The following is a 14,882-nucleotide window of genomic DNA, read 5'->3' on the forward strand; positions in this document are numbered from 1 at the left end:
GCATGTGCTGTGGTAGCTCTACCAGTCCTTTTTTATCTTCTTAAATTAAAAGTTCATATAATTTGACATATTTTAAGAACCTGGGTTTAAGTTCTTCACTGTTAGATTGTATAGGCTGATTGCAGTATTTGGAGCCTCAATATATTTGATCTTGAGACCACAACACAGAATGAGATTCTTTAGTTCACCAACATAATTAAGTGTTTAGGTTTTTGTGTTGGGAAATATAGTTCATAGATAATGTAAATTAAATGAAAAAGACAGCAGAAGATGTGTCATTCACATAAACAAAATTAGACATTATTGTAAAGGTCTGGCAGGGATTTTGACTGTATTGTAGGTAGAAGAGATGCACTTTGTTACTTGAGAAGGGACATTAAATATAATGCATGTTTATACGTGTGTATATATGTGTGTGTGTGTATATATATATATATATATATATATATATATATATATATATATATATATATATATATACACAGGAACAATTGGTATTTATTCATTGATTCGTGGCTGTAGTACCACGTTAGACCACCATGTACATTTGTTTAAACATTTTTATATTTTATATATATATATATATATATACACACAGGAACAAATGGTATGTATTCATGATACGTGGCTGTAGTACCACTTTCGGCCACCGTGTCAAAGTGGCAGCAAAGTGTAAAAAGTAGAAGAAACCAACCCACGATGACGTCAGCAGGACGTAAATTCCGTGTCTCGCTGACTCTTCGGTCTTTTCCCTCTCCCGTGTTGTTTGGGCGGCAGGCCTGCGCTCTGTGTCTGAAAGATCTAACGCCGAAGTCCCAAAATGATCATCTACAGGTGCTTGATCTCCAGTAAGTAGTCGTGTTTAGTAAGAAAACCTTTCGTTTTCGTTCCAACTTGTTCGGTCACGGCATTTATTTGTGTCTGAGTCACGTAACGTTAGCTTGATTGGAGAGAATTGTCCCGGCTAGCCACCGTGAGCTACTCGACTCGTGCTAACTGGTATTGTCGGTGAGCTTTTACTTTTTCCCGTGGATTCAAAATTGTCTCCGGTGATTCGGCCAAAAGTAAAGACATGTTACTACCGTGTCTCTAGTTCTATAACGGGGAGCTTTTACCGGGCATGTGGTCCGGTGGTTTGGGGTTTAGTGTAACGTTAGTAGGCAGTGACGACGTACGAGGCCTGTCGGCGGCTCGGAGCTCCTAGCCGCGTTATTACCGGGGACATATTGAAATGTTCTCCGGCGTCACCACTCAGGACACGAGGCCGCTACAGCCCTCGTGTCTTTAGCCACAACGTCAAAGACTAAGATGGAGACGTTGGAGCACCGGTTAGTAGCCACAGAGGACCATTAGCCTGCTGACGTAGCTCGAAGCTGATGATGAGGCATCCAGAGGCAGCCCGGAAATGTACTTTGTGTTTAAAAAAAATGTTTTCCTCCCGCAGACGATGAGATGTTCTCGGACAGCTTCAAAGTCAAGGAATCAGAGAATGGTATCTTCTATGAAGTTGAAGGAAAGGTGAGTTAAGTGTGTTCAGACTAAATTTGGGTTCTTTCCACATGGTGGGCTTGATGTAAGGCCACGATGACCTGGACACGTGACCAGTTAGCACTGTTAAAGCAGTTTTGATGATGATTTTAAGACCTTTTACAAAACTATTGAAGAGGGCAACAACTGAGCACAGCCCATATATTCACGGGGTAAGATTATAAGAACCATAATTTACACATCGGCTCATGAGTCCAGAGGAAATGTTACACCAAGCAAAATTGTGAGAACTCACTAAGAAATGAGTCAAGGTAATGTAACAACCACATAGTGAATATAATAACCACGTATAGTCAAAATGACCGTGTTCGGCATGCCTAAAACGATTTCTTAGAACTATGACAAGCTCTAACTGATCACATTTTGGTTTACAGATTAATGTAATCTGAAGCTACCAACAAGCTTTTTCATTTGGCTTCGCTTTAGGGTTAAATAAGTGTCTTCTGAGCTGGCAGCTAATACAAACCTAATTACCGCTTTGATGTCCGTCCTTTGCTTCGTGTGTCTAGCTGGTCACCAGGGCAGAGGGCTTTGATGACGCTCTGATCGGTGCCAACGCGTCTGCTGAAGAAGCTGCCGAGGGCTCTGACGTGAGCTCTGTCTCTGGAGTCGACATCATCCTCAACCACACGCTGCACCAGACAGGTTTCACCAAGAAGCAGTATTTAAGCTACTTCAAGGAATACGTTAAAGTGTGAGTATCAGTGCTTAAGGTGCAAAGTCGAGAGATACACAGATTTTAAGCATCACTATTTATTTATTTTGAACAGTTAAACAATTAATTTAAGTGGCCAAAATGACATCGGTGCACTGAAGCAGTAAACCTGTTAGGGAATTGCATAATTATACGTAATTAAAAATCCTATAAACACTGGCTAGTAGTCAAAGGTCAGAAGAGAAAAAATGAGAAACCTTTCTGGGGTTGGCGCAGATCGTTTACATAGTTTGACCATGCAGGCCAGGTGGTGAGTTCCTTCATGGCGATTCCACTCTGGATCACTGCAAACTGTGTGTGTTCAATGTCTGCACCGAGGATTAGGGGAGGCCGTTGGATTGGTGGGACCGCAGTGGGGCGTTATTTTAAAATGTGTCTTTTTGTTTGCATATGCAGCATTAAGGCCAACCTGGAAAAGAACAATCCAGAGAGAGTGGCGACCTTCGTGGATGAAATCCAAAAAGAAGCAAAGAAGATTGTGGGCAACATCGACAACTACCAGGTAATGTGAAAATGTTAACAGCCCAAAGATGACGCTCATCTCTTGACTGCACGCCGTAGTTCACGGTCACTTATCTTGAGACCAGCGTCTCTTTGAAATCTGAACTTCTGACCATCTCCCTGCAGTTTTACATGGGAGAGAACATGAACCCAGAGGGCATGGTGGCGCTGCTGGACTACCGCGAGGACGGAATTACACCATTCATGCTTTTCTTCAAAGATGGTCTCTTGGTTGAGAAATGCGTAAGTGCACACAAGTATCATGAAGTATACTTGTAAAGTTGACTTTGTAACGCAGGTCTTTTTTAAAATTTTATTATTGATATGCAGCTGTAGAAAAACTTGATGACATTTTATGATTACGCTGCAGTTTCCGGATCCTGAACACTTGATAACAGAGCCAAGTTACATCTATTGTCCGACTCGGATTACGCTGCATCTGTGTGCATGTAAACATTGTATGACGAGACCTTTTTAAAATGGTTTCCCTCCTAAATTCCACTGGAAACCGTTATTTTCATTTTGCATTTAATTACGAATACTTATTTGTCAAGAGAAAACATCTGTTTCCGTGTGGTTGCATGATCTATTTTATTGAACTACCTGCCAGAAAACAAAATAATTTGTGCCAGTATTCTCACTTGCACAAAGCAAGTTACTTTGCCCTAATTGTTAAAAAAAAAATGCTTTTAATTTAATTGCAGTGTATTCTTCTCTCTTGCAGTAAATACCTGGAACAACATCTGCTTTTCAATTGGCTGCTTCATTCCAAATGGCCCCAAGAATGGACTGAAAGATCACTATTTTGCATCATGCCTGGGGAAAAAAACACTTTTACAATTTCTTATGGTCACCATGCCTCAGGCTGTGTGATTCAAACACGATTGGTCACTGAATACTGTTTTTAACTTTTTTCTTTTTTGACTTTGACTTTTGCTGTGTTTTGATTTTCATCCCAGGATTGGTCCAGTTTTGTGATTGAAAAGGCAGGATAGCAAGTGGACCTGTGAATGGAAAAGAACATGTCTTTCTCAATCTTGTTTTAGCCAAGCTCTACACCGTGACCTCCTAAGACCTGATTATGGTTGCATTGCATACGATTCCATCTTTCATGAAAATACGTCTGGTTTAATTTTGAAAATAAAGTCTACTACCCCGCTCTTTTGCTGTATTTTTAAAAAAATGTATATTACAACAAAATCATGAATTGGTACAACCACAACATGTCCCAATACATTTGCATTTATTTCCATATATATTTCTTTACATATTCATGCATGCAGAGGCCTTCATCCACAAATGCAACATTTCCAAAATGCCATGAAGGTTAATTTTTTCATATTGACGCCTTTTATATTTTACGCGATGTTGAGTACCTTCATTTTGCAATTACCTGTGGTTACATTCAAAATTGCTTTTTGGTCGTCCTGATTATTGGAGTCTTGAATTATTCATAATACCACAGAAGTTTGAAAAGTCAACCAATCCCATTACCAGAAAAAGGCCCTTTACAGTTTGGATATTGCTGTATTCTGTAGTAATGTGTCGAAGCCATGAAGTGGTTCACCGATTAGTCCACATTGACTGTTTACACAGAATGGAGGAAAGCGTGAACACATCGGAACCAGTGACAAATGGACCTGCCCACTTAAATCCAGTAGTTCAGAGCCGACTGGTTCTGAAGTGATCTCACATCCACTAGAACCCGTTAACATAAGATTCCTGTACCCGTTCCATCAATCTACACCGATGTTTGGCCTTCGACAGCTGATGGAAGGTTTGTGATATGAGGTATTCAGTCGTTACAAAATGTTATGGTTCTGTGGGGGAAAGAAAACTAGCTGCTCTGAAAGGTTTTGGGAGAGATGTGTGCATCATTTGATGATTAAGATCCAATTTTTAGCAATTCTCATCCATCAATTTTGATTTGAGTTTAAGACCCAGTGTAAACTTCTTTTGGGGGATATATATATATATATAGACGAGTACGTTCTTCTTGCACTCGGGGTTAATGTATTGGTTATTTTCTTAATTGTACCTAACTGTCTATGAAGCAACAATTGTTTCTTCTCTTGTGGCGTCACAATGGTGAAGGACATTCATTCGTGGATTGTTTGTATATTGAAAAATGACTTTAGTGTGTAATTTGTATACTTTAATATTGTCCACGGTTACTAGAAAAGGTCAAATGAGTTGCCAGTTATTTTAATTTTAATTATATTTTGCTGTCTAATTTGTTTTACTTTTATTTCATTATTGCTGTTGAAATTCACTGGCAGGGAGACCATCTTTATCTCTCATTCAGTAAAACGTAGATCAAGACTTTTGATATGGAGGAAAGGGAAAACTACCTGAAGTACAAAAAATTATAAAGAGGGCTTTCTTGCTCAAGTTCATTGTCTGTGTTTATATTTTAAATCAGAGCGAACCGTCTCAATCTTGCAATTAGTCGTCAAATCCCGGCTGAACCCTTTTAAACACTCAGAAGCATTTAAGATATTCTTTACGTGTTTTTGTCTCCACTTTTCTTTCATTATCCATTTCTCAGTTTACAAAACAATGATTAAAATAAAACACCGTGAACATGTTTATTTATGTCGACACGCTGTGCATAGCAGATTTTCCACCCAATGACAATGTAAACTCAAAATCATCACATACATATATAAGCAGCATATCAAGCAGTATTTCCCTTTTGACATCTATATTCAGGGAGTCACGAAATAAAACCTTTTGTTCTTTCCCATGTGACATGCCGGGAGGAAGAGGCTGGAATCAGGTGGTTTGCATCTCCTCCTCTTCCTCAGCAGACTGGTAGTGCCGGTACTCCGGCTTCAGCTCCCAGGTGCTCTTGTGCGCCCCTTTGCTGTTGTACACCCCGATCTCCCTCACAATTTCCTTCAGGTAGGTCTGGAGGAACAGGAACAGCTGGCTGATCACAACCTGCTCATCACAACCTCTTACATTGAGGCTATTTTGACACGTGTTGCATGTTTATAGTTTGGATTTAACATTTCACATATATTTGTAATGAGGTATTATGCTGACATGATTGTTGATGAAATACTATATTTTGACATAATATACTGTGACTTTATGAAAATACTATATTTGTACTTTTGAGGGACATTTTAATGGCATGACTTTGACGTACTAATAAGCATTTTGTCATGACCTACTGTAGTATGGATATTTTAATAAGATTCTGTTCTATGATTTTTTTTCCAACATATTTTATCATATTATACGTATTTAATATTAATATGTTATCACATCATATATGACTTTCTTGCCATTTTTATTGACGTACTACATTTGAATGTTTTTGTGGGCCTTCAGTCGCACGCCGGACCTTCCTGCCTTGCTCACATTGCAGCTGCCAGCTCCAGACACCATGAAAAACACTGGATGTATGACCAATTCATATTTAGAAAATCAGAATGTTATATTTAACAATGATACAATTATACATTATTCTGAAATGTGCAATTTGGCACAATTAATAATTTAGTCTTTGTACTTTCAGTTTATTTTGACGTTAATACTTGCATACACTGTTCGTTTACTTATTTCATTATTAGAGTATTTCTACACTCTTTCCATCTTAGTCTTTTCTTCTCCTCTTTTCTCTGTTCAAAGGTATCAAAATCCACCAGAATTAAGATTTCCCCAAAATGAATTTATTTTGAGTGTGCTACATGCTAACTCTGACTAGCATGAATAAGATACACTATCTTTATACTAAATGGTGGTTTCACTGCAACTCTGCTTGTGCGCAGCATTGCTGCTCATTTTAATCTACTTAGACTTTTTATTTCTGTAGTGACAGTACCGTTTTGTTTCATGAGCAGGAATTTTATCCAACACAAACCTAATGTCTAATACTGAGGAGGAGCTGTGGAAGGAAACTCAGTGGTGCTGTGTGAGACGCTATTCTCTCAAACGACCACTGGGTGTCCCCGTTGAGCTTGTAGGAACGTGCCACTGCACCTGATCTTCATAATGGGCATTTCGGTTACTTTAGTTCAGTTAATTTGAGTGTTAGCCAAGTGCTTTAGGCAAAAGTGATGGTGTGAAGTGTATTGCGGCGTTTGACTCCTACTCAGCTGATGGTTATGCAATCAGATGCAATCAGAGGGAGCGGAGGACCTCAAGGTCTCATCGGCACCTACACATTGCTGTTTTCTGCGAGCTGGAACGAATCCACTGCACTGTATTGATTATTCCTGTGTGTGTGTGTGCGTGTGTGTGTGTGTACGTTGGCCCAAATTTCAGCCACAAAAAATAGTGTGAACAGGCATGAACGTCATGCCGTGGGCGATTTGTTCAAATTTAACAAAGCAAGGTGGGTAGTGGGCAGGTGTATTGTTTTTTTTTTTTCAGCTAAGCTGGTGTCCTCTGTGTGTGTGTGTGTGTGTGTGTGTGTGCGTGTGTGTGTGTGTGTGTGTGTGTGTTGCTCACAACAGGTTGTTTGGTGATGTCCACTAAGTCCTTAATGTTGTAATACTGGTGCTTCTCAAAGGCAGAGAAGAGCATGTCCAACACGATCTGCCGCTCAGCTCTCACCATTTTCCCATCTGACTTCTTCTTCTTCTCGTGCTCCAACTGAGAGCACACATTTTCTTATTTTAACCTGGTTAATACATTTTCTGCACTTCACGTCATTAGGTTGAATGAAACAACGGAACAAAAAAAGAAAAACTAAAGCAGCAGAAGCCAAGATATTGATTTTTTCCCCTCAACTATAGGTCAAGGAACCCAACACACTGCATACTACATTTCCCATAATCCAGTAGCCTCTTTTGTTAGACTCCGCCTGCCTGTTACATCTTCCAAACTGAATGCCTAACTAAAAAGTAAGTAGTATATACGCCCCTGACATCACCAGGGTTACTTTCTTAGACTTAAGAGGCGCAAAGAGAGACTACAACAGACATCCTTGCTGTTATTAGTTCTCACATTGAAATCGTGGTTAGCCACAGGCTTGAAGATGGTAGTGACAGCTTTCTCCAGCTGCTGTGACAAACGCTGAGGCTTCGTAGACTCTTTAAGCTGCAGCCTGAGAGAGAGAGAAGAGATAAAGTTTGCTTTGTGTTTTCTGTGGTCTAACTTGATCTCTGCAGACAGATGTGCCTGTTAGCAGACGACTGTCAGCACCCTGAGGATAAACTCGTCAAATACGTGATGGCAGCTGCTCTGCTTTCTATTTATTCATTGTTCATCTCGACTTGGCTGGTCATTAAACACATTTCATTTAAACTGATGGCCAAACAAACCGATATTATTATGAGCTTGGAAGAAATATTAAACACAAAGCACTGCAGCTGCCCGATTCATAAACTTAATATCAACCATAGACTGATGTGCTAAAGCACTATGTGGTAACTATGTGGTAAAGCATGTTTAAGCATTAGGGACTATTTCTCATCTCCACTTACTTTTATTAGTAATTTCTCTTTTTGCTAAGTAAATGAGTGCTATTTCCCCTTCAAGGTTTTATTGTAACATGAATAAACAAACATATCAGTTATAGTGACAATAAAAAACTAATTACTTATCTAAATGTAAAAAAATGAATTGAATTATGTGTCTTAAAGCATTCAAGTGTATTTTGTTTGCGTCTTCCCTCTCCAATATACACTTTTATGTGGCAAGTGCTGTATAAAATCACTTTATCTTTAGTAGGAAGCTGTGGTGGAGTCACTACTAAAACTGTTCTTGATTTGTGTCCACACACACGCCACCATGACAACCTGATGTCCTGCATACCCTGCCATGATCATTTGTCAGCTGCCACCCAAACGGGAGATTTCAAAACTGGAGTGAAAAGTGAAAACGTTCCTCGTCAAGTCAGAAATTAATTACAATTTGACACGTCTAAGTTTAGTATGAACTCCCCACGACACCGCAGTACCACCCCGTCACGTCTCAAGACAATCCAGATGATCGGCACAGATTTCGATCTTTTGATGTCCGATGTCAGAAAATGTGAGAGTGATGGTCAGGAGGGAAACCTTTCCTCCACGTCAGCGTTCCTGTAATTTCTTTAACTAATTTAACGGCCAACACAGAAACTCAATAGACTCAAACACTGAAGAAAACTGTGTTGAGTTTGCTTTGGGCTGTATTGTGGCGGTGCATCTGCCAGTGATGTGGTTGCTATAGCAATACCATGCACTAACTAGCTGGAATACCAGATTCTGATGAAGAGGAGACCGAAACCATTTCAATAGGCAGAGTGGACTCGAGTGTTTAGTTGACGCACTTGAACAGATTTTGTGTCGTCCGGGGGTGAAACAATGTCATGGAAATGCTGCGACATTCAATGTATATCATGTCGACATTGTGCGTTTGTGTCCCGACATCCCCTTCCATGTGGAGCACAAGGTCGGGTGTAACACGGGAACAGCAGCTGAAGACCCTACGGCAATGTATCTATCCATCCATCTATGTAGCTAACAAATGTCATGTTGTTTTTACATTTGATTAGATTAGATTGCTGCTATAAATGCGTGTGGGAGACGTAACGTTTGTAACCAGATTGTACATTTCTTTGTCTGGTAAGGTATCAGGGATTTGATTGAGTGCAGCAGACCTTGAGACGGTCACAGCCAACGGCATCTTTCTCACCACCAGGACAAACCTACAAGACCGAACTCTACCGAAAGCACAATTGATCCTTCGATGTGTGCAGCAAGATGTTGGAGATGTTCTACCAGTCTGTTGCTCTGTACTTCTCCGTTGTCTGCTGGGGGAGCAGCATTGGAGCCATCATTGGCTGCAAACTGGACTATCCAGAACAGGTGGTGGAGAGGAGGACGCTGAAGAAATTATTGTCCATATTGGATAACCCGGACCAACCTCTCCACCTACTGCAGGGACAGCGGAGCACGTTCTCCAACAGACTGCTTCAGCTTCGCTTCACAAGGACAGATACAGGAGAACCTTCCTGCCAACTGCAATAAGACTATACAATAAATCACCTCTGGCCAGATCCTCCTCAAATTAAATCAACATCAATAACCCTTGCGCCGCTTTCACTTTATATACACTTATATACAATGTATACACTTTGCTTTTTTTTCATTTTGTTTATTATTTAATTTTTCTTAAATGTAATATGTCCTGCTTTGTGATTTTATTGGATTGTATATATTGTGCATTTTGTCATACTTAATATTTTGTGTTTACTCTGTAACCTTGCTTGCTGCTGGTACAACCAAATTTACCTCTGGGGATGAATAAAGTATCTATCTATCTATCTATCCATCTAACTAATTGCCTGCCACAAGAGGAGGGAGGAAAAGGAGGAGAAGGATGGGAGCCGGTGGGACGTGAGGAAGTGAACTCATGTTATGTTTACATCAATGATGGTGGTCAATGTCTCCCTAGTGTCAAGATGCCGGCCAGCAGCCATATTATCAGTAGAACACTATAATACAAGCAATAATTGATCATTTCCTCTACTACATCCCATTATTCTAACTCAATCCTAAAGCATTTCCGAGCTGAACAATTAAAAAAAGTTAACTCACTTCTTCAGCCTCATGTAGTCGTCATTGACGACCGGTCTGCATTCAGCTCTGTGCACCACCATCCCCTCCAGACTGATTCCATCTACAACAAAGACAGTGACCCAGCTGCTCCATCTTAATTCAGACACATGCACACAGACACACTTAGTTTGTTGGGGGGTAAAAACGTTTTTTTTTAACTTATATTCTTCAACTTTGAGCAAAACACCCTAATAGACAACATAGAAAATACATGTGGCAAAATTCAACTGTTTGGGCAGGATTTATAGGATATTTCTAAACATATAGTAGCTATATATCCCAACTGGCACATAATAATAATACAGAAGTACCTGAAAAGCAAAACAAATATGAGAGCCTCACATTGTTTAAGGTAATTTAACACAAAGGTTATGAACATACCTTTATCATGTAGGTGCACAGTATCATACAACCATCCTGAGTTGTGTAGCGATGACATGGGAATCTATTCCACCTCTACCATGCATCCAATATGACACAGAAGAAAGACACACATGTGCACATAAGTCCAGAGGATGATTATTATTTTTGTATACGTACTATTAGAAAGAAATTATTTGGCAAATCCTTGGTCTTAAACAAAACGAAGAAGCAGAGCCAGAGTCCAAGAACAACGTAATTGGTAAGCTGTGAGATAAACAAGTCGGGACTAAAGAGTGGAGCCAATGCAAAAGTGTCGTAAACATGCATTTCCTCAACTGATCAGCAGGGAGCGACTTATCTGGTTGCAAAAAGAAGTCAGATTGTATTTTAAAAAAAAGATCCTATTTTTTCACTCAATTCATTATCTCAGTAAATATTGTAAACTTGAGTTTACGGTCTCAAATATGCCTCGACCCATCTCAAGGAGAGCTCTCTATGCAACACTTCGCTGCCGTTTACCAAACAGTCAAGAAGGTGTGGAAGTGGAGGCTCTTTGTACACAGAGGAGGTTAAAGGGGCCGGTACACTGTGGGACAGAAGCTTTACCATGAACAGACTTCCAGTTGTCTCATAACTCACTGTTTGAGGAAAAAAATATTGATTTCTCTAAATTGTGAACTATTATGCTACAAAAAAACATTGTAGAGCTGAAACGATAGAAAATAATGCAGTTCTCTGTATTGTGTAATTGTAAACTGAATATCTGGGTTTTTGGAAAACAAGAAAATATATGTAGGTGGCAACTTTGATTTTTGGAACTTTGGATGATCCATTTTTACACCACATTATTCACTGAAAATAATCTTTACTTGCTGCTCTAATACATTGTATTATTCTTAGCATCCATTACAAAGCTAGTTCACAAAGCTAATCATAGTACAATATTACAGTCTTTTAGAGAACAAATTCATATCTGAAAGAAGTTTCATATAATATGATGAAATGCAACAACACATCAATCAACGCTTCTGATACAGTGTCAACACATACAAGTTCAGACTGGGGCTACAAAGAAATCTGTGCAATTTACCAGTACATCCAATCTGCCACAGCAGGAGAGCATCTGCAAGAAAGAAATGGCCAGAATCCAGGTGTGGACAGCTGGCAGAAGCAGCCTCAAAAATACTACTAAAAATACTAATTTCTGTCATCAGTGCCTCTACAAAGTACCGAGTAAAGTGGATGAACACGGACCACATGTCCCTGAGTGTAGTGTTCTGTGTTTAACAAATAATTAGAATACTGATTTGTAAAAAAGTATTCTGGTCCAGTCAGTGGAAAGTAATTGGAAGTACATTTACTTAAGTACTGTACATTGTTGAGCTACTTGATTATTTCCATTTTGCACTTCTACTCGACTACATATATTTGACAGATTAAGTTATGAGTAACTTTTTTAATTAAAAGTAGTTAATTTATACATATTACATAATACAATACGTGGCTATGGATGAAACCAGAGGTGTATGGTTGAGGCTCTTTGTCACATTTAAGATGTCGAGATATTAAGAGTTCACAAAAAGATGAGAATAAATGTCAAAAAATTAGAACCGAGTTGAGTAGAAGAACTTAACCTTTTTTAAACCATTAAATAATCTCCTTCAGATTTGTCTTGTGTGTGATGGTCAGTCATTTTTCTCCAGAATAATAAATTGATACTTTAAGTACATTATTAGCTGATCAAATTGATTCACCTTTCCTTAAGTAGAATTTTAAATGCAGGACTTTGTGGTATTTTATTATTTGTGGTGCTTTATTCAAATATTTATCTCTACAACCCCGAACCTTTTTCAATAACATCGGATGTCTCTTGTGCTTCACTCCATTCAGAGTAATGAGTCCAGTTGGTGAGCGTTGGCGTTATTTTGGCAGTAGCTCTGTCTATTGTTGCACAATTTTGGCATTGTATTTATCTGGACACATAAAAAGGTCTGAGAAGCAATACATTTCACACCCACCAGCAGAGAGAGAAACACTAGAAGGGCTAAGACCGAGAGGAAATCAACAGGGAGCGGTAGAGTTCAACAAATGGTTGGCAAGGCCTTGATAAAAAACATATAAAAAGGTCCAGGTGAGCTGTGGAGGGCGGTGAGGGCTTTCGAAAGAAAGAGAGAAAGACAGATAGAGAGAAAGACAGATAGAGAGATAGAGAGATAGACAGACAGACAGACAGACAGACAGACAGACAGACAGACAGACAGACAGACAGACAGACAGACAGACAGACAGACAGACAGACAGACAGACAGACAGACAGACAGATAGAGAGATATTGTATTCAAATTAGTTTGAAGCAGCAGCAAGCATGTTTACAACATATACAATACTAAGCGTCAAATACTGTCTGGTAAACCCTCTGGGCATACATGCCAATTGCATTTCTTATCTTCACACTTCCCTCACTTACGTGGCCGTGAAATGATAGACGGAAAAGACGCCTTTCCCTCTCAGGCGTCATCTGAATTAACATCAGGGATCTGATGACGCCATCAGCGGGATCACCTGTCAGACAGCTTCAACTGCTCTGTTGCGCCTTTTATTCCCTAATCTGTGTTTCCACAGATAATGTGATTATAATAAGGGGGGTATTGTACTGTGTATGCTGCTCTTGTCTTATTGAGGTCCTCCTATATTACATTACAGCAGATCTCTGGCACAGAGGAATAAAATATAATGCATCAGGTGTTGGCTACCGAGGCAATACTTGACAGAAGGATCGATTCAGTGTTGTATTTTTTTTTTTTTCATGCGTTTTGTGTGCAACTAAGGGAGAGTATTGCCAGCCTCATCTTTAATAAAAAAATGCCTTGATGTATTCAGCGTTAACCACAGCTGAACAAATGCAGGTGCCATGGTCACCATAGTAACCATCACATGCCACCCGACATCACGTCTCACAAAACATTCCTTTAAGAATCCGTCTATAATCTTGAGCTGACAAATGCTTTGCAGTACGTGTCACAGATCTCACTAATGTTCATCTTTTCCTTTTCCACAAATGGATGCAATTATGTGCAATTATTGGCTGGTGAGTGCAAGAGCACTTGCCAGAAACACGTCTAAAAACACACCCACACACAAGAAACATGTGTCCACATCAACATCCCTGCTGTGCAGTAGTTATGGTCAAACACCCCATTTGATTTCATCAAGGCCATAAAGAAATGTGCACAGTTTCCCTCAACTCAAGTCTTCCCGTTTCTTTTCTCAAGGATCCAGAGGGACACTGTATGATGGAAATATGTGTCTTTGTAACTGTGGGAAGACAAACATACTATAGATAGAAGGAGAGAATGGACGAACATTGGATGTGGACTAGCTCAAGGCTTCAGCGAGTGGGAGGAACACTTGCGATAAATAGTAGACTCCTGCAAGCTGGCTTCATTCTAAAACTCTTAAGTGCTAGATCAATGTTTTGGTCCACACCTTCAGTATCCTAATTCTCCTACACACCCATCATTCAGAGCTGCAGAAGATTTTATTAGTCTATCTGATGAAGAAAAGCTGAGGCTGAGATTTAACCGATCATTAAAATCACAACTGTTTTAATAAAGCCACGTGGTGATTTTTTCTATTCTTTCAGGCAGCTGCTCCTGCTTTCATTTATAAAAAGAAAAACACAGATATAATGGGCCACAAAAAGTCAAGAGGAGAAATACTTGTCACAAAGACTGGAAACAGATGTGTCCAAATGTAACAAAATTCACTTACTCCATCTTGTTTTTTTAATCTGTAAAAGAACCGAAGTGTAACAACAATAGGATGTGGTTTTACAGTGCTTTCTGAACAAAACGCTTTAATGGCTGGGTGTAGAAACTTCCTGGTTTCCTGTTGTCACTGAGGTTGCCAGGCAACCAGTAAACCAACCAACAAAGCGAAATAAGCATATTGCCCCAAAGTCTAAACCACTATAGTTGCTATATGTTTGAATGATCAGATTATTCTGTACTTAATACAGCTGCCTCTGGGTCTGAAGTTCAGGACCCTGTTCAGAGTGATACCCACAGCTCACTAGGGTTGAGTATGGACTGTTTTTTTCCCGATCCATGTTGGATGGGATCACACCAGCTGCGATGCCATTCAAGTGAACTTTACACGTGCTGCTTGTGCAAAAAGAGACCCAGTAAAAATGAGAAATG

The 14,882-nt window shown here is 39.6% G+C and overlaps 2 protein-coding genes across 2 annotated transcripts in view; one reads left to right on the forward strand and one right to left on the reverse strand.

Annotated features, from left to right (window-relative positions):
* The first annotated feature begins 706 nt into the window (after positions 1-706).
* Positions 707-3,924, forward strand: tpt1 (tumor protein, translationally-controlled 1). Its single transcript, XM_034561822.1, has 6 exons — positions 707-848; positions 1,445-1,518; positions 2,058-2,242; positions 2,660-2,765; positions 2,891-3,007; positions 3,489-3,924. The coding sequence occupies exons 1-6, from the start codon at positions 821-823 to the stop codon at positions 3,489-3,491; spliced, it is 513 nt and encodes a 170-aa protein (XP_034417713.1). The 5' UTR covers positions 707-820; the 3' UTR covers positions 3,492-3,924.
* Positions 3,925-5,327: 1,403 nt separating this feature from the next.
* The window catches only part of LOC117750557 (general transcription factor IIF subunit 2-like), a 32,039-nt gene continuing 22,484 nt past the window's right edge, over positions 5,328-14,882 (reverse strand). The window contains exons 5-8 of the mRNA XM_034561820.1: positions 10,300-10,381; positions 7,724-7,823; positions 7,226-7,369; positions 5,328-5,674 (exon numbers count right to left, since the gene is read on the reverse strand). Of these exons, the coding sequence (XP_034417711.1) occupies positions 5,540-5,674; positions 7,226-7,369; positions 7,724-7,823; positions 10,300-10,381 (461 nt within the window). The 3' untranslated portion in view covers positions 5,328-5,539. The remainder of the gene's footprint in view (positions 5,675-7,225; positions 7,370-7,723; positions 7,824-10,299; positions 10,382-14,882) is intronic.

The sequence above is a fragment of the Cyclopterus lumpus genome, chromosome 21 (genome assembly GCF_009769545.1).
Source record: "Cyclopterus lumpus isolate fCycLum1 chromosome 21, fCycLum1.pri, whole genome shotgun sequence".
Taxonomy (NCBI): domain Eukaryota; kingdom Metazoa; phylum Chordata; class Actinopteri; order Perciformes; family Cyclopteridae; genus Cyclopterus; species Cyclopterus lumpus.

Coding starts and splice junctions, on each gene's coding strand:
- tpt1 (XM_034561822.1), top strand. CDS start 821: ATGATCATCTACAGGTGCTTGATCTCCA. Junction 2,243..2,659: donor TTCAAGGAATACGTTAAAGT/GTGAGTATCAGT, acceptor TTGCATATGCAG/CATTAAGGCCAACCTGGAAA. Junction 2,766..2,890: donor GCAACATCGACAACTACCAG/GTAATGTGAAAA, acceptor ATCTCCCTGCAG/TTTTACATGGGAGAGAACAT.